Source organism: Pimephales promelas, chromosome 2, assembly GCF_988280905.1.
Source record: "Pimephales promelas chromosome 2, fPimPro1.hap1.1, whole genome shotgun sequence".
Classification (NCBI taxonomy): domain Eukaryota; kingdom Metazoa; phylum Chordata; class Actinopteri; order Cypriniformes; family Leuciscidae; genus Pimephales; species Pimephales promelas.
Window position 1 is genome coordinate 42407284 of NC_142770.1, and position 24951 is coordinate 42432234.

At 40.2% G+C, this 24951-nt stretch overlaps 3 protein-coding genes across 6 annotated transcripts in view; all 3 read right to left on the reverse strand.

Annotated features, from left to right (window-relative positions):
• LOC148997438 (protein NLRC3-like) overlaps positions 1–24951 on the reverse strand; it is a 131135-nt gene that overhangs the window by 83941 nt on the left and 22243 nt on the right. The window lies entirely within an intron of this gene.
• LOC148997439 (uncharacterized) overlaps positions 1–24951 on the reverse strand; it is a 118770-nt gene that overhangs the window by 44407 nt on the left and 49412 nt on the right. The window lies entirely within an intron of this gene.
• LOC148997440 (NLR family CARD domain-containing protein 3-like) overlaps positions 1–24951 on the reverse strand; it is an 85836-nt gene that overhangs the window by 38439 nt on the left and 22446 nt on the right. For 2 of the 4 annotated variants that reach the window (XM_089122501.1, XM_089122503.1), the window contains 3 exons: positions 18568–18763; positions 16580–18473; positions 8735–8905 (listed from right to left, as the gene is read on the reverse strand). In XM_089122501.1, the coding sequence (XP_088978627.1) occupies positions 8735–8905; positions 16580–18473; positions 18568–18763 (2261 nt within the window). Of the gene's footprint in view, positions 1–8730; positions 8906–16579; positions 18474–18567; positions 18764–24951 lie in introns of those variants that run through there. The other 2 variants (XM_089122502.1, XM_089122504.1) reach the window with 1 other exon arrangement.

Sequence of the window (24951 nt, forward strand, 5' to 3'; positions counted from 1 at the left end):
GCCAGCAGTCACATATGTTGACATAATTAATTATCTTGTTTTGTCTGAGGGTGTCGACGGCGAGGAGCTTAGAAATTATAAAAGCACGAAGGCATACAATTACTTACACAGTAATAAAATTGGTCGAATTCTGTCCCATAATCATCAGCAGTTCACTTTCTTAAAAGCGGAGGTAGAGCCCAGTCAGACAATAAATAAACCCAATCACATCGCGTGGGTTATGGTACAAACTAACGGAGTAGTGGAAACAGCTGGATGCTCCTGTGTAGCTGGCCCTGGTAGGTCTTGTAGCCATGCTGCTGCTGTGTTGTGGAAGGTGGGTATTTATAAATACCGTACACTGCTAGCCTGGCTTAACAAACAGCAACTAAGTTACATTTAAATAGTCTGTGCAGCATGATTCAACATGAGTACATTTTTACAAAGCAATATTTAAACTATAATAAATGTAAATTATAAAAAATAATACATGTAAAAATAAATATATTATTTATATTATATTCTGATTTTTGAAAGGTGCAGAATGCAGTGGCCAGTGGTGTGACAGGGATATCTTGCACTGATGAACAGCGTAGATGGAATGCAGGGACCAAAAGAAATCATGAACAGAAAAGTTTTTTTAGTTTTCTGTAGCTGTTGTGACAGCCTTTAACGGCACAAATTCTACCAGAGCCGCCACTATTTGCCATCACTCGTAACTGCGTTTAGCTGACGACAATTGCTTAACGGAAGTTGAGAGCATCTTACCGGAAGTCACTCGCCGCTATGGCGCCCCCCACGAAGAAGTGAGGAAAAAGGTGAATACCAGTGTGGTGTATACCAGTACACCACAATGGACATGGTGAAAGTGAAGTACAAAAATATTCTACTGGTAATTTTACTAGGCCTTATAGGCCTATAGTCTCTTTTTAAAAGGCACTGTTAAATAAATGATTGTCTGTTTATAAAAGCAAGGAAAAAGGCTGAGAAAAAAATAATAATGATGCTCCTGACCCTGGCAGAAGAGCTGACCCTTGGGTTGAATGTGAATTGTCCTGTTGTGAAGGGCTTCCCTGGGTTCAGTTCTTCCAGACCCACATCAGGGACCAGTAGCAACACATTCATCACTGGGAAATGAGATTTACATTATCTCTGTATACTGTGAAGTAATGTGTTGCTGCATTAAATGAAGTAGACCTATAATCCGAATTAGCTGGTTTAGTCATTTCAACTGTTAAATCTTGAGTAATAATAAATTGCTTTGTCTTGTGAAAGTAAAAACTGATAAACTTATGTTAATTTAAAAATATTTTGCCATGAGTTATCAAACATTGCACTGGAGAGTGAAGAAAACTTCTCAGATGACTATCCTTTGGAGGAAGGACTTTAATTTAATTGATGGCTTTAATTGATTTCTACTTGTGCTTATGCCTATTATTTCTGACAGGAGTCCACATGTACAGAAAGGCCTAAGAGTCTGCACACAGCAGTGATACAGGAGTGGGCAGTGTAAAGACAACTTCTCCTTTTTATTTGTTGCATGAGGCATGTGTGACACAAACGACACAGGGTGAAATTCGTTCCCTATATGAGTCTTCAACAGAAAATAGAGTATTTTGAAAAAACAAAAATCAGGGAGAGAAATAGAACCTGACAAAGAAAAAATTGCACTAGAAATAGAGTTGCTTCAAAAATAAACTTAATACACTATTTCACACAGAGTACTATTGCTGATTTTGCATAGTATCTTTTTAAAAGATGACTGAATAACTGGCTTTTCTTTACAAAGAACTATTGAAATAAAACTCTAAGCAAATAGAGTTTTGCAAATTTGTCTTGTCTTTTATTTTAGGCTTAATTAAACTTTTTTTCTTTTCTTTTTCTGATGTTGGCAGTGTTGTGTAATATGGCACATGCAATGTCACAGGCCCAGTCAGGTGCAACCCTCAGGCTTTTCAGACCCTGAAATCTTCCCTTTATTGGCCAAAGCTCATGTCATTGTGTGCCCTTGTCCTGCATTGTAACTGGTCTGGGGTTTGGGTCAGGGAATGGGGTCATAAAACACCTGTCTCCATGCAGGATCCTGTTGTAATCACCTTTATAATGGAAAAATGCAGTTCTCAGCATAAGTGTATGTAATACCATGAGTTTGATATTTATAATTTTCCTTACCACATTCAAATAATGTTCATAAATGTGAATCTCTTAAAATTCTTGAGTCATGCACTGGCCATTTGCATTTGTGATATGGAACATGTCACACACCATCTAAGAGATTTTACTCAGTCAACTGCCTTTTAAAAAAAGTGATATAATATTACTAATCTGGAATATTAAAAATTGTAATAGTAATTTGGCTGCACATTTACATAAGCCCCCTTTCTGCTCACAAAATCCCTTCATTGAGGCCTTGATGGGAACATACGTGCAGTCTACAGTATATGGCACCAATCACGTAAGTTAAGCCTGAGGGACTGTAAGTCATAATCGGCATGGTCATCATGATTGCATTATCTTCATTAAAAATTATTATATATACCCTAAGTTGGCAAAAAAAAATATAAAAAAAACAACCTAAGAACGCTAGGTAAACTTTGTGAATGGCACGAGTCACGACAGAAAGCTTATCAAGTTCTCCGCATCTCCAATAGTGTAAATGGAAGCCACTCGCAAATAATTTTAGGGCAATGCAAACATGTTGTGCTGTTGTTGAAGCCCGACATCGAATCGAACATTAATGTGCATTTCCAACAAAATAATAATGTATTTAAACGACACCCTCACAACGATCGTTTCACAAGAAAAAAAAAATAAATCTCAGAAATTAGGCTACACTGTCACACTCAGGGGCGGTTCTACAGGGGGGCAAGGGGGGCAGGTGCCCCCCCACTCTAGAGCCTTGCCCCCCCAGCTGCCCCCCTAACTTTGATGATCCAAAAAATGTACTTGTAAAAATAACCTGGCACTCACGCTTCTCAAAATAGTGAAATAAACAATACATTTACCAAAAGTGAACAATTTAATTTTGTCATTTTAAATGTAGCCTATTATTAGCCCCTCCCCCTGATTCAACGTGCAGCAGAGCGGCGTTCGCTCAGTCTGGCTCTCTCACGCACTCACACACACAGCGAGTCTGCTGTGGGGCGGTGCGGTGGAGTGGCCCTGCAACCCGACTGGAGAGACTGAGCTGCCCCAGAGCCTCTGAAGGTGAAGTGAGTTTCCCCAGGTGTAGTTTAAACACACGTTTAACTTAGTTAACGTTACATTTGTAATGAATGTATTGTATGCTAAAGACGATTCAGGATCAGCAAAAACAGCGAGTCTATTACATTTAGCCAAAATCATCGGTCAAATCGCTCCCTCGTGATCTTTAAGAGCACTCTTCCCTTTGATTATCTAATTTCGATTTTAGTAAAGACAAGAACAGCTTAATAAAATATAAAACATTGTTTGTATCCATAACGTTAACTGATGATCTCCGCTGTTACGTTACAACACACATCGCCAGTTAGGAGAACGATCATTTGATTCGCTTTTCGGTTGCGCGCCTAAATGGCCAAATGAATACATAAATATATCAAAATGCCAAGTCGAGTATTCACGTAAACACAGTAGAAGTAGCTACTGTGTAACTGTAAGTAGGCTACTGTAAGTATGAGAAACTATGCTCAGTTGATAACTCACCTCATTGTGAAAGCCCTTCACAATTAATATTGAAACATTGTTTGCTAAATATTTGTTTGTTTTTAGTTGTCTATGGACCTAATAATTAGCCTAATACTGTTGAAATTTCATTGAAAAAAACATGTCTTTAATAATATTATTATATACACTACTAAGATTTTTTATGTTTTTAAAAGAAGTCTCTTGGGCTCACCAAGGCTGCAATTATTTGATAAAAAATACAAAAAAAAAAAAACAGTAATATTGTGAAAAATATTATTACAATTTAAAACAGCAGTTTTCTATGTGAATATATAGTGAAGTGTAATTTATTCCTGTGTTCAAAGCTGAATTTACAGCATCAGTCTGCAGTGTCACATGATCCTACAGAAATTATTATAATATGATGCTCAAGAAACATTAATGATTATTATCCATGTTGAAAACAGTTTTTTACATTTTTATTTCAGGATTCTTTGATGAATAGAAAGTTCAAAAGAACAGAATTGATCTGAAATGGAAAGCTTTTGTAACATTAATCTCTACCATTCAAAAGTTTGGGGTCAGTAAGAATTTATTTTTTATTTTTAGGGGAAAGAAATTAGAAAATGCTTTTTCTTGAGCATAAAATCAGCATATTAGAATGATTTCTGAAGGATCATGTGACCCTGAAAACTGATGTGTAATCAGCAACAGTAATGATGTTAAAAATTCAACTTTCAAATTACATTTTAAAATATATTAAAATAGAAAACAGATATTTTAAATTGTCATAATATTTCACAATATTACTGTTTGTCTTTTTTTTCATCAAATAAAGCAGCCTTGGTGAGCAGAAGAAACTTCATTTAAAAACATAAAAAAATCTTACTGATCTAAAACTTTTGACCAGTATATCTTTTACTGAGGCTCTTTTAAAAACAATGCATTAACCATAAATAAAAAAAAAAATGGTACCTGACCTCAATGAATCAATGAAATGAAACCAGGTTATAACTGGGGAAATAACAAATACAATAGGATTAAGTAGTCTAAACATACAGTAACTGGTGTGTGCATGTGATAAATCTTTAGGGCCCGAGCACCGATGGGACCCTCTTGGAATTGCTCTGTTTATTATTATTATTATTCTCCAAGATGAATCGTACTTTTGAGGCCTAATTCTGATTTTATATTTGTTGTAAGCTACTTAGTAGCTACATGGCCCTACAGTGTAATGTAAGGATAACCAGAGATTTCACATATTGACTTTTGCATGGGAGTAGTTGAAGAAAGTAGCTGGAGCCTAACCATGAAAAGGAAGGCTAAAAGTGGGGATATTGCCAGCTTTTTTGCGAAAAAAAAAAAAAAAAAGAAAAGTAGTACACAGGAGGAAGAGCGTGAGGGAAAAGAAAGGCAGTAAACTGGAGAGACCAGGAGGGTCATTTGTGGACTGTAATTATACCTTTTTAATTATAATAAGAGCTGGAGTATTGTCCGCTGTTTTATACCTGTCCTCTGCATCTTGGACACAAATATTGTACTTTTTAAAATAAATTTTCATTTAGCTTTTTATACTTTTACTTTTTTTTAAATGCACAATTTTGTTTGAACACTGCACTGGGCTTATTCCTGTTGTGAATTTAAAACCTTTGTAGTGTGTAAGGACACGATTAAACAATATCTAATATACTTTAAAAGTGTTTTTATGTTTGTTTTGTTAAAGCAATTCACATATAGGGATTGCCATACCGTCTACCCCTGCCACCCTGCCAAGACCTCTTGCCACCCCTTTGCCCCCCCATGTAAAATTTTCTAGATCCGCCACTGGTCACACTGCGCTAAAGGACTTCCTGTATCAGTCGCGATCTAATCCTGTTAACATGAAATAAGCCTGCTCGCGAGCAGGTTCAAGCTGACGGAAGGGCGTAGATTACGCGGGGGACGTGTCCCCCCCAAATTTTATAAAATGTAAATTTGTCCCCCGCACTTTTTCATAGGGGAAGTGTTCACGACATGTTGAGGTTTTCGCAAGCCAATGTGTATTTATAGATACAGATTTAAAATTCAAAGAGAAAAGATCGTCTATCTACTGTATCTACAAGTGACTTCCACGTTGCCATGGTAATCAGTCACTCGCGCTCGTGCATCACCACACGCCCGTGCTCGCACCCGCACTGAATCCATCGTCGAAGGTCGAAATTAATTCAAAACGGCAAAAAACACTTCACACTTTTTTCGCAAAAAAGTCAAGAACTGTAAGTAATGTGGCATCTGAATTTGGTTGCTCATTGTCATTGATGAATAACTTTGCCTAATTTTCTGCCATTATCTAACTTATTTGCTTGAATCATGCAGCGTTGCACTTGAATTGTAACATGTGTACATGATGTTTACCATATAATAAGGTAACACTTTACAATTAGATTAATAAAGTTTGTAGACAAACGTTAAGTTTAAAAAAAAAAAGCCTAACCAGAAAGTTTGAAGAAGTTTTAAAAGCATGAAGTTTGAATGTTTTCAATATGAATGACAGTTTTGGTTAAGTAAAACAGACAGACAGACAGACAGACAGACAGACAGACAGACAGACAGACAGACAGACAGATAGATAGATAGATAGATAGATAGATAGATAGATAGATAGATAGATAACTAATGAAACCTTATTGTAAAGTGTTACCATTCAATATAAATGCAGTATGCAATTGTAAAAAAAAAAGGTATAATGCTTGACATTCTGTCCCCCTCACTTTTGAAATGATTGCTACGCCCCTCACGGACCTGTTGCTATGACAGCAAGTCCAGGATGAGCTTCGAAGAACCAAACGATCCAAGATCATGGCAAATCGCCAACAATCAAATCCAGCTAACTGAGTTAGCGACGAAGAACGAGCCCCAGGAGCAAACACGGGGTAACATCAAACATTGACCGACAAAGACTGACTGAATGAGGGAGAACTAAATACAAGCAGGAATCACACATAATGAGGTGAGAACAGGTGACAGATGATCAAGACGAGGAACAGGTGGCTGATGAGGGAGTGAGTTCGGGAGTAGAGACAAAAGGATCCTGGGAAGTGTAGTGCAGATGACGAAGACAGACTGGCGCAGACGAAGGACTGTGACAGTGAGTTATTTATGGCTCCAGTCAATCTTTATTAATCTTAATTTTAATTGTTGCTTTTGAGTTAATATCTTTACTCCAAATCATGTGTATTAAGTTATTGTATTTATCTGTGTGGTAATTTTGATAATTTTACTCCATTTAAGTGATATTTTTGACTTTGGTCTATATGTGTGCTGAAGAAAGCACATGGCGATGAATGTAGGCTACATCTCATTTGTTTTAGAGAGCAATAAGGGTGATTTACTCAGACTTCTGTCTGTTTTGAATATCAGTAAATAAAGTGAAACGGCTGACTGTTGTCCTGTCTTCACAATTCTTCAATCCAGTCAATTCGTTCATTTCGTTCGTTGAATGAACCAAATGACACGGAAAAAGATTTGTTCATTTTGATAAACGAGTTTGAACAGGAGAGTCACAAACGCGCATCACAGAATAGAGCAAGGCAACCATTTGAGCTTATAAAACTTAAACTTTGTTATTTTATTTTTTAAATGAGCGATCGTTTCGCTTGTTAAGACCCTTATTCATCGTCTGGAATCGTTTAAAACCCTTTGAACAGTTTGCACTGAAAGTGTCTTTTGGACCTTGAACCGTTTGGTTCCCATTGAAGGCCATTATATGGAGAAAAATCCTGGAATGTTTTCAACAAAAACCTTAATTTTCGACTGAAGAAAGAAAGACATGGACATCTTGGATGACATGGGGGTGAGTAAATTATCAGCAAACGTTTTTTTTTTTTTAAGTGAACTACTCCTTTAAAGTCTTGTGCTGTTTTATAAAGGCACAAAGCCATATCATGGTTTCGATTTTAGTTTGTTGGCAAAATATAGCGCTAGAGACCTTTATGTTAGGGTATACATTTTACATCTCATATGTGTTGGGAAAAGGGAGAAGAGAGAGTTCAGAAACGTATATTCCCACCCAGCGGCAATTCAGGAAAAAAATAAATCTCTGAATGATCCACATGAAACTTTAGTCTTCCGACCTTGCCATTGTCTTGATTTATTTTGATTAATATGTGCGAGGGAGAGAGAGCAAGACTTAGTTGTGAGACGGGTCTCTCTCTCTCACTCTCTCTCTCTCTCTCTCTCTCTCTCTCTCTCTCTCTCTCTCTCTCTCTGCTGGTTCAGTTCATGCTGTCACAAGCGCAGCAGTGCATCTACATGACAACAAAGATGTGTTAACGCCTGTGGGTGCCTCGTTTGTTAGCATTGCTGGAGACAACAGGCTCTCTGCAGTTTCGCGTCATTTCTGGTTCGTTTTATTGCGTGTTTTTCGTGACAAAACATGGTTTCTAGACCAGATAGAATCGTGTTGTTGTCAACTCGTTATTTGTTTGATTATTTTCAGGATTTAGACCGTACCATAGTACTGAAACAGCTCTCATTGAGTCACAAATGATATGCTCTTATCATCCGATCGTGGTTGTATCTCTATGTAGTGCGTTGTTAACTCGTGTAGTGAGTTACCTCCTGTTGTGGATCAATCACGTTGTGTTGTGTGGTGTGAACAGCTAAACAACTTGAACACTCATGATTTCACTGAGAGCAAGTCATGTAGTGTGAACTGCACAGTTCAGCCTGACATTTTAAAATCATGTAGTGTGAACTAGGCATTAGATGTCATGGGCCCCTGAGGCAAGAGCCCAGTTGCCCTAATGGTTAATCCAGCCCTGGTGGTCTGTGAGTGGTGTGTGCATCTGGTTCCTCCTAAACGGACATCCTTTACTGTTCTGATCGGACAATCTTTGGTGGTTGCCACCGGGTATTAATTAGCCCTAAGAGCATAATAATCCTTTATACACAACAACAATAAAATAGCACAATGACAGGATTGATATGGTATACCCATGTTGTAACAAATAAATAAAAGTTATCACAAAATAACTTTTTCACAAAAGTTATCTTGCGCTTTTGCCTCCGGCATCGCCCTGTCAGTCATCGCACCTCACTATAGTCATGTGAATCCTGTGGCTCAACTTACCTCAGTATCTCCAATTTACACTTTATATTCTTCAGTCCAGTGCAGAGCAGCTTCACTCCTGAATCCTGCAGATTATTATTGTTCATGTTCAGCTCTTTCAGATTGGTGTCTGATCCAAGAACTGCAGCCAGAGCTGAACAGCTTGTGTTTGTTAAGTTACAATCATTTAACCTACAATAAAGTCACAACACAGAATTAGATTGAACACATACAATACATTTTCTATATACTAATATTAATGAAATTTTCCACTTATTTTTTACATAAACAGCATATACAGCAAAGAGGCCGAGTTAAACTAACATTTACCTTTAAAAACTACAATTTCCTCAACAATAGTGTTTTTTATACAGTGACAAATTTCCAAGACAAATTGAAGCATGTTTGAAAAAATATTTAAGTTTATATATACAAATACGGCGCTGTACAAAAACATAAATTGTAGTTTGCCTCAATGTTTTTATTTGTGTATTTACTAATTTGTATTATTTCTTCCCCAAGCTCATAAAATAAATTTGGGTCGCACATAAATTGACAGGGTCGGTCGGAGACTGGAACCGAACATTTTTTTTTTTATGCCTTAGTGGTGGGCATTTTTTTTAAAATCTAGATTAATCTCACTGTAACCTTGGAATTAATCTAGATTAAAATGGCTCATTTGAATTCATGAAAGCATTCAGGCATTGAAGGCATTCAGAATATGATACCTTGCAAATAAATAACCTTGCAGGTAATTAGTAAGATGAGCAGGGGCGGAGCTAGACTCTTCATCACGGGGCTCTCTGCTACCAAGTCATTTTAAAATTAAAACCGTACAAAAATATATATCTGATGAATGCATATGTAATAATGTGTCACTTGTTGAGCCAAGTAAGCTTATGTTAAATAAAACACAAAGACTATCTCGTTCTTTTCATTTTAATGCGCCCGATTTATATTTTCTCTCCATTTTCGTAATTATTATCTACATTATACAGTCGCACCTCATGGCACCCACTGTACTCCTGAGGCAAGTTGGCCTGCCTTATGCGCTGTGTTTCGGTTCATTTATGACTCACAAGACGAGCTTCAGTTCACTCACTGACGCCTCTGTGTTGTGATTATCTATTGTCTGCTATATTTATTTCTTATTTATTAAATCCAGGCAATTGGTTGATGAAACATTGATTAAAATTAACATACAATTAATACAAAACGAAATTCAACTTAATGAAAGGCTTTGTGCTTTATGTTTAATGTGAAAGTTTTAAAGCAGTCTTTCAGTGCCGCTTTCAGAGTGGTCAAATCCGTAACGGGGAACTGTCACATAACATTGTTTTTCCCCTCATAAATGCGTACATAAAAAATAATACAAAATTAATATTTTCTGTTCCATGGAGAGCCAACCTTTCTTCAACCGATGGGTATTATTACTTTTTGTACACCTAAAGATTTTTTTTTTTGTGTCATGTCCGTTACAGATGTGTATTTTCCTCATATTAAATATAAAATGCATTGACTGATATTTTCCTAATGTCTGGATAAACAGATTGGTATTAAATGCCCCTTACAGTGCAATTCGGCTAGGTATACATCTGCGCTAAAATATCAGGGTAAAAGGCATCATAGCTTGTATAGTATAGACCCAGCTCCCAACCCAACTTTGAGAATAGATTAACGGCAATATTTTTTTATCGCTCGATAAGAGTCTCACTTTAACGCAGCAAGTTAACGCCGATAACGGCCCACCATATTATATTTTGTAATGGCGTGCAGGGGTGGAGTGGCAATCGGGAGAGTCGTAGTGTTTCGAGGCCGCGAGGGCCGGTCTGATAATAGTGATAAATTGTAAGTTCTTAGCAACAACATCCGGCGGACTGGTGTACGGCCGCTGCCCGCAGGTCAAACTGTGCAGCCTCTCTGCTCAACCCGTAAATGAATCCATCGATCTGTATATTTTGTTTGAGTTCTTAAATGGTCTAGTGCTAGATCTTTTGCCAAGCGTGTCAGAAGTTGCAGGTTATAATCTGCACTCATATAGTTTTTTCCTCTCTCTCATCAAAACCGAAAATGTTCATCAGTGGTTACAGTCTATATCAAGCAGGGACACGTTTGTGTGCATTTTATTTTGTGATTTCATCGGCGATAGATTGAAGAGTGCGTCCGAGTGAAGACTGTGCGCGCACCACAAGAGTATGAAGTACCAGGTTGACTGGTGGTTAAGTTATTCATTTAGCATGATTGTTTGTTTGATCTGACTACAGCACTTTAAAGCTAAATATAAAAGCTGTTTATTTAAGTTTTATTTTAAACTTAAATTAAATGTATTTGAAATCTGGCCAAAGCTTGGCATTTTGCACTTTTTAGTTGCAAAAGTTTTTATTTTTGTATGAAGATATAATGTAATAGCAAAATACATTTAATTTGTTGTGTTTTTTTTCTTTTAAATTGTATGTCTACTGCAATACTGTTTTTGCAAAAACTACAATAAAACCTGTTGGAAAGCATCTTTTGCAGTGATTTTTGTGTGAGCATATCAGTGAACACCCCAGACCCCTCGGTGAGTTTCACGTCTTTGTAAACTAAAGTTTAATGCAATTTATGAATGATTGTTCCAGTGCACATAGACAACCATTGTGTAGGTGGAGGGTGCTAACACACAAACCTAAAATTCTCGGCACAGCAGCATTTGTCCAAATTTCAATCTTAACCGTTCTATTTCATCAGAAACGATCTTAAAACAGGGCTTTAAGTGTAAAATACCGAACTAACCCTTTAAACTACAGAATTACTCATAGAAATAAGCATTTAAATATATAATTACTGGTAGAAACTGAGGGATAACTAGTATATGATGTGGTGAGATGTAGGTATTTTATTTTAGTAGCCTGTTTTATAAAAATCTAAATGTTTTATCTATAACCTTTCAAAATTTCATATTACGTTTTGGCAATATAAATAACATCTGTACCAAATTACATTATTTCCCCCCAGTTTGGGTATATTAATAAAATATGCTTTTTTTTTTCTACCTCAAGTATGAGTATGTGATAATATAATTCTATATAACAAGTCATACAAGTCTGGTGTCACGTGTAAGAAAGCGGACCCAAAAGCAAAGGGCAGTCAATGAGTGATTTAATGTTTCAGAAGAGTTAACACAGGAGCCGTATGGTGAGTAAATCCAACAAAAGAAACTCAATGGTAATGGAACAGAAAGTCTCTTGATAATAGAACAGAAAGCTGCCGTCTGGATCAGCACGGACGTTCACTCAGAGGAAGAGATAGGTTGGGTCCGTTGCTGGCACGGGAACGCCAATCCTGAACCACTCACGATGCTGGAAGTGTAGCAGAGTAGAGACGAGGTAACACAATGTACCAGACAGGACACGACACGACAGGATCAGGAGCGATATGCACAGGTACGTAACATAGAGCAATAATCTGACAAAGAACAGTAAGAGAGAAGCCATGAAATAGAGAGTCTAATCAGAGATAGTGAGAAACAGTTGGGAAGGTAACGAGGAGATAATGAGAAGATGAGCCACAGCTGAAGGTGACTGGGATAATGAATGAGTGATGTGTGTAATGTAATGTAAGATAGTGACCAGAAGGGGGCAGAAAAGGAACAGAGAAAGAAAGAAAGAGCCAGGATCATGACAGTACCCTCCCCTCAATGAGCGCCTCCTGGCGCAACGGAGGAGGACTGGCGTGAGCGGTAGAAGTCATCGATCAGCGAGCGGTCCAGGACGTCCCGGGATGGAATCCATCATCTCTCCTCCGGACCGTATCCCTCCCAATTGACCAGAAATTGATGACCACGACTAGGGATGCACCGATACCGATACCAGTATCGGGTATCGGGCCCGATACCAAGCTCATGTACTTGTACTCGTACTCGTAAAAATACCCCGATACCAAAGACCGATACCTCACGCGACATAACTGACAGAACTTTCCAGTGCACACAGAGACACCAGATGCAATGTCAGCCTCAGCAGTGTGGAAATATTTTCAAAATCAATGATGACGACCCACGCATGGCAATCTGCAAGATTATTTCTGCATTAATATCGAGAGTAGGGCTGCACGTTTTCAAGTTTTTCATTAACCGTTAATACTCGGTTAACCATAGTGTGCGCGCTGCAACATCGCGATACAGAGTTAATTTTTAAAACCTTTAATAACTGGTTGGACCCCATTTGAAACAAATTAATTTATAGAAATAAAACGCAGTGATAAGTACAGAGCAGTTAAAGTAGGCACATTTCCATCACCCTTCAAACTGAAATTGCCAATTGAAAATAGCCTACGCACAGAAACAAGTCCATTTCGCAAAAACTCCGTGTCCGCAAATAAATATTTATGATCATCATCATTATTGTAACATTTTATTAGGCTGCATATGTAGAACACGCCTTTATCCAAAAAAGGAACAAAGCACAAATAAACACAATATTTTCACGCATATCCAGTGTGTGTGCTTAGTGTGGAGCGCGCACTGATGGCTGCGAGACGCCCATGTGAACATTTGCAGTTTCATTGCAGTTCTTTCAGTGGAAACAACTTAAAATACTCTTTCATTTCTGGTCATACAGAAAATAATAATACATTATTGACAAATACATTTATTTGCGTAAACTCACAATAACAAGAAAACGTTGTGCTTTAACAGCAGGCGCGCTTCATGATCTCCGTGAACTGAAGCGCGAGAACTGAAACAGCAGCATTCGAATTTGTTCGTTTTAAATTGGACATTTAAAGCTTTAGTCTGAGTAGCTAATAATGGCTAATAATTCGCGGTTGCCAACATCATAATTTCGTTCGGCGGGAGAAAGGCGATGTGAAAAGTAAGCGCAGGGATGAACCTTCTCATCAGAAGATGAGCGCTGGGAGAGAATAGCCCCAACGCCCACCTCTGATGCATCAACCTCTACAATGAACTGTCTAGAGACATCAGGAGTACGCAAAATAGGAGCAGAGGAAAAAAGAGACTTGAGACGATCAAAAGCGGTCTGAGCCTCCTGCGTCCAGGAAAATTGGACCCTGGCGGACGTGAGGGCTGAGAGCGGGGCGGCAATCTGGCTAAAGTTGCGGATAAAGCGACGATAAAAATTCGCAAAACCTAAGAACCGTTGCAGAGCAACACGCGACTCCGGCATGGGCCACTCTGTGACCGCACGGACCTTCGAGGAATCCATGCTAACTCCCTCCGTGGAAATAATTGACCCCAGAAAAGAGATGGACTGAGCGTGGAAAGTGCACTTCTCGGCCTTAACAAACAATCGGTTCTCGAGAAGACGTTGGAGGACCTGTCTTACGTGCTGAGTGTGAACTTGGAGAGAGGGGGAGAAAATCAAAATATCGTCAAGATAGACGAAAACGAACATATTCAACATGTCTCTGAGCACGTCATTTATTAGCGCTTGGAACACGGCTGGAGCGTTGACCAATCCGAAAGGAAGTACGCGATATTCAAAGTGCCCAAGAGGCGTATTAAACGCAGTCTTCCATTCGTCTCCCCTCCTAATGCGGACAAGGTGGTAAGCGTTACGAAGATCTAGCTTTGAAAAGATCTTAGCTCCCTGCAAGACCTCGAAAGCTGAAGACATAAGTGGCAAGGGATAACCAGGGATGTCCTAAAATTACTGGACTAGAAGGAGAATGCAAAACTAAAAAAGAAATTGTCTCTCGATGATTGCCTGAGATAGTGAGGGCAAAGCGGGCTCTAGTGAGGATACTACCATTAAGTGCGTGGATGGAAGTGGAGTCGTTACGTTCTATGAGGGTGATCCCCTGTTCTCTAGCCCAACCTTCATCTACGAAATTTCCCTCGGCTCCAGAATCGATCAAAACCTGACAAGAGGTGGAATACCCAGGCCAGCGGAGTAGTGCGGGAAAAGTAGTGCACGTGCGTGTCGGAGGGTCCAGGACTGACGCGCTCACCAGTAACCCTCTCTCTACTGGTGAGCGTTGGCTTTTACTGGACACGAGACGACACGGTGAGAAGCAGAAGCACAGTACATGCAGAGGCGAGCCATATTACGGCGTTGACGTTCGGCTGCGGAGATCCGTAAACCTCCCAGCTGCATGGGCTCAGAGTCAGAGGCGGGAGGCGGTGCGGAAGAGGAAGCCGGAGTTGTGAGTGGTACCCTCTCCAGACCGCGGCTGCGACGGCGCATCTCAAAACGCTTCTCCACCCGGATGGCCAAGTCGATAAGAGGGTCCAGTCGAGTAGGTGTCTCCCGGGCAAGTATCTCGTCCTTAATGTCCGCATTGAGCCCCCTCGAGAAAACGGGCTACTAGGGCAGGCTCGTTCCAGTCGCAAGAAGCAGATAAGGTGCGGAATTCAATCGAGAAATCTGTTGCTGACCTTCTTCCTTGGCGCAGCGTAGACATGAGACGAGAAGCCTCCGCCCCATATGCAGAACGGTCAAACACCCGCAACATCTCCTCCTTGAAAGCGGAATAGCGGCGGAGACAGTCAGCCTCCGAAGTCCACATAGCGGTTCCCCACTCCCGCGCTCGGCCAGTCAGTAAGGAGATGACAAAGGCAATGCGGCAACGATCAGTAGCGTAAGTGGAAGTCTGAAGTGAAAAAACAACCTCACACTGAGTCAAGAAAGACCTGCATTCCTTGGGCTCACCGGAATAACACGGAGGGATGTTCACTCTCGGCTCAGGCGTCTCATGCCCTCGAGAAGAGGAAGGTTCAGTGCGGAGATGATGAAGCTGCTGGACAATGTCAGTAACACGAGTCGCCAGAGAATCCATGGCATGGTGCGTTGCAGCCAGCTCATCCTCATGACGGCCCAGCATAGCTCCCTGGATCTCGAGTGCGGACTGAAGTGAATTCTCCCTTGCTGGGTCCATTGCTGGTCAGATTATTCTGTCACGTGTAAGAAAGAGGACCCAAAAGCAAAGGGCAGTCAATGAGTGATTTAATGTTTCAGAAGAGTTAACACAGGAGCCGTATGGTGAGTAAATCCAACAAAAGAAACTCAATGGTAATGGAACAGAAAGTCTCTTGATAATAGAACAGAAAGCTGCCGTCTGGATCAGCACGGACGTTCACTCAGAGGAAGAGATAGGTTGGGTCCGTTGCTGGCACGGGAACGCCAATCCTGAACCACTCACGATGCTGGAAGTGTAGCAGAGTAGAGACGAGGTAACACAATGTACCAGACAGGACACGACACGACAGGATCAGGAGCGATATGCACAGGTACGTAACATAGAGCAATAATCTGACAAAGAACAGTAAGAGAGAAGCCATGAAATAGAGCAAGGGTTCTCAACTCCAGTCCTCGCGACCCACTGCTCTGCATATTGTGTATGTCTCCCTTACTTAACACACCTGATTCAGATCCTCAGCTCGTTAAGATAGACTCTACGGCTATCCTAATGAGCTGAGGATCTGAATCAGGTGTGTTAAATAAGAGAGACATACACAATATGCAGAGCAGTGGGTCGCGAGGACTGGAGTTGAGAACCCCTGAAATAGAGAGTCTAATCAGAGATAGTGAGAAACAGTTGGGAAGGTAACGAGGAGGTAATGAGAAGATGAGCCACAGCTGAAGGTGACCGGGATATGTAAGATAGTGACCAGAAGGGGGCAGAAAAGGAACAGAGAAAGAAAGAAAGAGCCAGGATCATGACATCTGTTGTATCATATGATACAAAACAATCATGCAACCTTTTTACAAGATATTTAATATTTGTCTTAAATTGTGATAAACTGTCTCCACACACACACACACACACACACACGCAGGTATAGCTTCATATTTATGATGGGGAATAACTATTGAGATACATGCATTTTTCAGATGAGAGCTAAACATGACAAAATATATAAAGACTTACAGAGCTCTTCTGGAGGTTTTGATGACTGCCGATAATCTAATGAGACACTCGTCTGATTTCTTGAATTTCTGAAGCTCAAACTCCTTCAGCTCTTCCTCTGATGTCAACAACACAAAGACTAAAGCAGACCACTGGGCAGGTGAAAGGTCACCAGATGAGAGACTTCCTTTGCTAAGGTGGGTCTGAATCTCGTTCACCAGAGTTTGGTCGTTCAGTTCATTCAGACAGTAGAACAGATTGATGGATCTCTCTGCAGGAAGATTAGCTTCTAATTTCTTTTTAATGTACTGAACTATTTCCTTGTTGCTCTGGTCAGTGTCGTCTCTCTTTGTCAACCGACCTCGTAAGAGTCGAACTATCCCCTTGTTGCTCTGGTCAGTGCCGTCTCGCTGTGTCAACAGACCTCGTAAGAGTCGCCGATTGGACTGGAGTGACAGACCGAGGAGGAAGCGAAGGAAAAGGTCCAGGTGTCCATTGTCACTCTCCAGCGCCTTGTCCACTGCAGTCTTGAGAAAATTAATCATGGTTTCATTTCTGTTTTCCTGTTCTGTAGACTCATGATCAAACACACTTGTCTTGTTGATGTCTAGAAACAGATGTGCATAAAGGGCTGCAATAAACTCTTGAATGCTCAAGTGAACAAAGCAGTACATGGTACCAAGAACGATCCCTGTTTCCTCCTTAAAGATCTGGGTACACATGCCTGAGTACACTGATGCCTTATAGACGTCAAGACCACAGGCTTCCAGGTCTGTGCCATAGAAGATCAGGTTGTTTCTTTCCAGCTGATGAAATGCCAGTTTCCCCAGTGAAAGGATGGCGTCTTTATCCCAGGAAACATCTGGTGTGTATTCTCCATCATATTTCCGGCGGCTCTGCTGGATCTGAAAGCGGAGAAAGTGTGTGTACATTTGCGTCAGAGTCTTGGGAGTGTCTTCAGTGTTTGATTCCTGCAGTGTTTTAGAGATCTCATCAGCCTGAGTGTTTCTCACATCATTATTTCTCTTCTCCTCCAGAATGTTCTGGAGAACAGTGGCTGAAATCCAGCAGAAGACTGGGATGTGGCACATGATGAAGAGACTCTTTGATTGTTTAACATGATCTATGATTGTGTTGGCTTGAATATCATCCTTGAATCTTTTTCTGAAGTACTCTTGCTTTTGTGCGTCGCTGAATCCTCGTATCTCTGTCAGCCGGTCGATACAGTCAGGAGGAATCTTACTGGCCGCTGCTGGTCTGCTGGTGATCCAGATGAGAGCAGAAGGAAGCAGATTTCCCTTCATGAGGTTCGTTAGGAGAACATCCAGAGAGGCTGGTGACGATACATCACGCCACGTCTCATTACAATCAAACTTCAGAGGAAGGCGACATTCGTCCAGTCCATCAAGGATGAACAGCACTTTGAACTGATTCCTTCTTGTAAGGTTCAGTCCTTTTGTCTCTGGGAAAAACTGAGTTATAAGGTCCATCAAACTTAGTTTTTCTTTCTCCTTTAAGTTCATCTCTCTGAATGGAAGAGGAAATATGAAGCTGATATCTTGATTTTCTTTTCCTTCAGCCCAGTCCAGAACAAACTTTTGCACAGAGACTGATTTCCCGATGCCAGCGACTCCTTTTGTCAGTACAGTTCGGATCTCCTCGTCTTGTTCAGGCGCTTCAAACAAATGTGTGCATTCAACCTGTATCTCTTGTGCTTCATGACATCTGGAAGCAACTTCAATCTGTCTCACCTCATGTTCAGTATTGACCTGTTCACTGCCACCCTGAGTGATGTAGAGATCTGTGTAGATGTTATTCAGGAGTGTGGAGTCACCTTGCTTCACCATTCCTTCAAACACACATTGATACTTCTTCTTTAGGCCACATTTCAGCTGATGAATGAAGAACAGCTCACCTAAACACAGGAACAGAAAATAGATAGTTTTAGTCTTAATTTTCTCTCCTACATTTATAAGAGACAATCAGACAGATGATGACGAGTCTCTTGCCTTCTAGAGCATCAGCAGCTTCATCTTGCTTCATCTCTCTCAGGTAATGTAGTGTGAGATCAAGAGCTGCTGATTTGATACTGGATCTGTTCTCATTAAAGTCCTTCACAAAGTGTTGTGTGTTCTCATGTTGTAATATTTTCTTTAACTTCTCCAGTTCATTCTTCAGAAATGTGATTATTTTGCTCTCAAGATCCTACAAACAAAAGTAATAGAATAGACAGAATAACACAATTTAAACTAAATTGTACATCTACATTTGGTAACCACAATTTATTCAATAATAGGGGTGTCACGATTTCGATATTAAATCGAAATCAATCGAAATTAATTCACAATCTCAAAAATTGAAATAAAAAATGGCATCGTCGATACTGCCACGCCACATGTCGCGCCCGTGATGGAAAGTTCGGATCATTTTACTGACTCTATTGATCAATCTCGTTCATCAAAATGAACTAACCTTTTTTTCCAGTCATTTCAGGGGCTTTTAAATGTTATACTTTTAACAGGCAAATTCCCCGAACATTAAGAAGAACCGGATAAATTAAAATGGGCAAAGAGGTGGGACGCGGGTGGAGCTGAGGTACTAATGCTATCTCAATACATGGCTCTGGCTATATGCTACTGCCCTCGCGCTGAATTGACAGCTGATTGAAAAAGTAAAGCCAATGGTTAAAGTTCATGTTTTTGCCCTTCAAAATATAATAATAGTTAAGACGTAACTAAAAGTGAGACTATTTACTTTACTTTTTTATCAACATTATTAATCTCACAAGGGGCAATTAGTTAAGAGCATGTATACAAGTACATAACACAGATCACACACATTTCTCACAACATACAAGCAGTCAACTATGTGCATCGTGCTGCATTATTATTCTGCTAGTTAAAAATGTATTAGTTACTTACAATATAGCTCTAAGCTTGGGCATGTGACAGCGATTCAAGGCAAGCACATATGTCAGTCGGCATCTCACGTCTAGTTCGTAAAGAGCTTTAATTCAGTCCATTTTACAATCTGATTTTGGCCGCTTCTCAGATGGTAAAAACAGTAAATGTATTAGAAATCCGCGCTCATTCAAAGGTGTGCATCTATTGCATGGATGGAGAGAAAGCACTGAAATCATCAGACATCCATTAGTGCATGCGAGGGAATCAGCTGGAAACAGAGCTGGTTGTTCTCTCCATACTCAACACGACGGAATCCAACGGCGTGCACGGGCGAAGGTATAATACATGTATTAAATTGTATGAAATAATCCCGGAAAAAGCACAAACACAGCTGAGGGTGACGCTAACAGACAGCAGACAAACGACTAGCATTGGGGGTTACTTGTTTGTCCTTGCGGGGTGTTTTCGTCAAGGAGTTTCTCGGGTCCGTTGCTTGGCCGTCTTCTCGTGCCTGGATGGAAATCTCTGAGCTGCCAGTCACGTGTGGTTGGCATGCGGGTCTTTGAAGTTTTGAAACGCGTTGCAGAAGAAATGGTTAAACAAAACTTTGCAGCAAATTTAACTTTGAAACGAGACTTTTACGAAAAAGAAAACAAAGGAAAGAAATGAAAGTAAGACAAGTTAGATGGCTTGAATGAGCTGTTTTTAACCCTGATCTTGATTTGGGCTCTTTGTCTGCTGGTCTAATTTGGTCTGCCCGATGTCATCGTGGCTTCTTGATGATTTTCTAGACGACCGCACCCATGATGCGCGCGAACACGCTTTCTTGTTGTTTTTAGTGAGAAGCGCGAACAGAACTTGCTATTGCTCCTTTGTTCGGATCTTTAACTCAAAATGTTTGTCCAGCCTCCCAGGGAGTTCTGGCCAATGAGACAATGGCATAATTTAGGAGGTGGATCTTATCATAAATTATGCATGATCTGTGATCTCCTCGCTTTACAAGAGACCACATTTTAAACATTATAGATTTATAAGAATACAAAACATTTTACATAGATTTCAATCAAGCCATCTTTTGAATTAAAGCCATACAATCTTTTTGATAGTAAGCACGCTACTCTTTCATTCACATACACAGTTATATCACACTTACATAATTTATATGTGATCTAAGCATAATACACAAACAAATGAATTGTAGAAACAATAGCAAACATTGAATGTATAAGTCCATCAGTAATTGTTCTGTGATGAGGTTTATAATTTTATATGTAAAGTGTGTAACTCTGAGGTCAGGCAGAGTTCCTGCTAAAGTCTGTGTTCAACTCTCATGTTCCATGAAAGCGTGGTCTGTTTTACATCTCTGTCCTGCTCAGCAGTGGTGATGCTGAGGGAGGTCAAAGGTGGTCAGGCCTCGTTTCACCATTTCTGAGGAGATTTGTCTTGCTTAAGGATGAAACATTAACAAAGTCCTTCCTGCTTAGGCTTATCTCTTGGGCCTGCGGGCCATAAAAGTCTTCTCTGAGGGGGGGTTTACTTAACCAGAGCAGACAACTGGAGTCGTCTTGTGACTTTGGAATGTGGTGTTTAGATCTGGAGTGCTGAATCACGTTGAATCAATCCAATGAGAGATCAATTTGATTAAATTGTGTTTGGTTCACCCTTAAAGTCCATGTACAACAATATAAAGGAGAAATTATTGAAGGTCTGAGAAGTGCAAATTTAGTGGCCTTGACTACAGGTTGCTGGACCTCCAGAGCAACCGGGAGCTTCATGACTGTCACAGTACATTATATTAATGATGACTGGGAAATTCAAAATCTAGTGCTTCACCCCATATATGAAGCTCACACAAGTGAACATTTACCAGAAGTGCTGAGGAAAATGGTAGTGGAATGGAAGATTTTTTTTTTTTCCGGGGGCGCGGCCTGCTGTCGACCCTGTGCTCACCGTTTGTTTGTCTGTGATTAGTTTTTACTAGCTAAAATAGCATTTTAAATATCTTAGGTAGAATCTTAAAATAGCATTTCATCATGGATATTACTGTCATGAAAATCGCTTTACTATGGATATTACTCTGCTTATCGGCATTTGAAATTGGGGATTGTTTATCAAGCCGTCATCTCACCTACACTCGCGAGCACCTGCTCTCTCTACGAGCAATCAGTGTAGCTCCACCAACCCTCCCTGTCGACAGCATGGACATCCGTCGGCCTGCCGAATGGTCAGAGAGGAGGAAGAAAGTAAAGAAAAAGCGAGGCTCAAGAGGAGGTTTGAGACACCGACTTTGGAGACGCGGCAATAGATTCCCATTGCCCGTCATTACTTTGACCAATGTTCGATCGGTAAGCAACAAACTTGATGAACTGGCATTGAGAGCAGAACATGATTGTGAATTTAGACAGAGCAACCTCGTGTGTTTGACGGAATCATGGCTTAAAGACTATCATGATCCTCCAACCCTGCCCGGGTACACCACCATAAGAGCAGACAGAAATGAGCGTAGCTCACGCAAGTCAATCGGAGGAGGGCTGTGTTTATTTGTTGATGATCGCTGGGCTACACAGTATTGCGTTCGGGAGCAAGTGTGCACAACAGACTATGAACTGTAACTTTCCGGCCATTCTACTTGCCGCGAGAGTTTGGGCAAATTACTATTATTCTTGTGTATGTGCCTGGACCGAACGACGCAGCAGCGGGTGAAAAAATAGCAGAGAGCTACAATGATACACTCGCCTCAACTCAGTTCAACTCATGTAACTTGTCTACACATTTGCCCACTGCTCATCAATATGTTGACTGTCCTACGCGGTTAAATCGGACCCTCGACCGCTGTTATGGAAATATCCCTGAGGCATATAAAGCAATGTGTAGACCACCTCTTGGCAAATCCGATCACAATATAATTCATCTTTTGCCTAAATACAAAGCTATGCTCAAAAGGACGAAACCAGTTATCAAGCAGATACAGACGTGGTCTGGAACAAGTAAAGATCAACTCAGGGACTGTTTTGACAATACAAACTGGGACATCTTCTTTGAATCGTGCCAGGATGGGAATGAACTCACGGACATTTTAACATCATATATTAAGTTTTGTGAGGACTGTGTGTCTGAAACAAAGTCTATTAGAATATTCCCAAATAACAAACCCTGGGTTTCCAAACAATTAAAAACCTGCCTTAATGAAAGAAAAATTGCCTTTTGCTCAGGCAATATGGAATTAGTGCAGGAAAAAAGGAAACAATTAAGAGGGGAGATCCTAAAGGCAAAAATCGAATATAAAAACACAATAGAGAGTAATTTTTTTAGCGGGAATATAAAACAGGCTTGGCAGGGCTTAAATACTTTAATGGGAAAAAATTGCAACAAAAGCAACAGTCCTGTAGTCTGCAGTCAAAGTCTTGTAGATGAAATGAACACATTCTTCTGCAGGTTTGATGTTGTTGATGATAAGTGTGAGTGTGATGACATCTGTAAAAATCTTTCAATAGGCTCACCAATACTTATCACAGAAGATGCTGTTGGAAAAAGCATCACTAAATTAAAGCCGAATACGGCCACCGGCCCAGATGGCCTAAAAGCCCGCTTACTGAAAGACTTTGCTACCCAATTAAAAAGTGTTTTTTTTAAGGCTTTTTAACTTTCTTCTAGTTACAAGTGTACCCACATCTTGGAAATTTTCTTTAATAAGGCCAATACCTAAAAAGTAAGTAAGCCTGAAGATTTTCGACCTATAGCCATCACCTCCATATTATGTAAAACAATGGAGAGAGTGTAGGTAGATCTCTTGACCTCCCAAGTAACCAGCGTGATAGATCCGCTGCAGTTCGCTTATAGAAGTAATAGAGGGACAGATGATGCTGTGCTGGTCCTTTTAGTCTCTATTTCAAAACAGCGTGCACTCCCAAAAGGGCATGCTAGAGTTTTATTTATAGATTTTAGTGCAGCATTTAATTCTATGAAGCTACACATTCTCCTGCAAAGACTAGTTAATATTAATATAGATAACAGCCTGATTCTCTGGATCAGAGACTTTCTCTCTTGTCGCCCTCAGAGGGTAAGTGTAAACTGCTTTTTGTCTGGAGTGCGTACCATTAGTACAGGATGCCCACAAGGCAGCGTTCTTTCACCTTTGCTTTTCTCCTTATTTACAAATGATTTTAATATAAACAATAGCACCTTTAAATTGATCAAATATGCAGATGATATGGCTTTAGTAGGACTTTTCCAAAAAACGAATTCCTCGGATGAAGCCTCTTATCTTGCACATGTAAAGGCTCTTGAAGCATGGTGCAAAGAAAGCAGGCTAGAAATTAATGTGGCAAAGACAAATGAGCTAATTTTTGGCAAAAAACAAGACATAATAACAGAGCCAATTTTACTAAATGGTCAAGTAGTTGAAATTGTGGAAACTTTTAAATATCTAGGTACGGTTCTTGATAACCACCTGAGTTTTACAGATAATACAGAATTTATCTTCAAGAAATGCTCACAACGACTCAGTCTTCTTAGAAGACTGAACTGCCTGAGTGTCAGTGCTCAGATTACTGAGCTAGTGTACTGTATATTACACATATTGAAAGTGTTTTAACTTTTCACCTTTCTGCTTGGTTTGACCACTTAAATAGCAAGCTAAAGAAAAAGCTCAACAGGATAGTGTCAATGGCCAGCAAAATTATTCTAAGATGGACAGACAAAATTTAACCATCCCTGTGACAAGTGATAATGCAAAGAACATTGTCAATGCCTCACGTGCAGCTGGATGGTCTCCATTGTGGCATCGTGAGAGGGTATGTCATAGAGGCAAGGTATGTGCCAGCTAGATGTTTACAGCATGGGGACTACAAATCAAGATGGCCACCTCGTCCCGGACTACAGTGACCAGGTTCCTCAGCGGTGGGGACACAGCTGTTGTGAGTGAAGGAGGAAGCTGTTAATGAGCTGAGAACAGAGAGAGACGGTCTGTTTTGTTTGAGAAGCATAAAGTGAAGCTGGAAGAGTTTTTGGTTATGAAAAGAACACTTTGGAGTTTTGAGTTGATCTATTAAAAGAAACCTGTGACTTGATCTCTGCCTGGACTCGATCTGTGAACCAACTCACACTTGGATGATACACTACCTCTCACGATGCCACATATGGTGGAGAATGCAGTTCCAATGGTGTGATTGCTGATGTCCAACAGAGACTGGGAAGATCTGACGGTGAAATTTGCTAAGCTAAGTACAAAAGAACACAACATTACAATGGAGGAGTTATTGAAAGCGTTTTTGGAATCTAACCAAATCCAACAACAAACTAATGCAGTGTTAGTAGAAGAACAAAGGTGGGCAAATGACTTGAAAGCAAGAGAGCTTCAATAAAGAATGAACCAAGAAAGCAACAAAGTCAGAGCTAGTGACTTTATTCCTAAAATGGGGGTCACCGATGATGTGGAGGGATACTTATATGCTTTTGAGACAACAGCACATAGAGAAAAGTGGCCAAAAG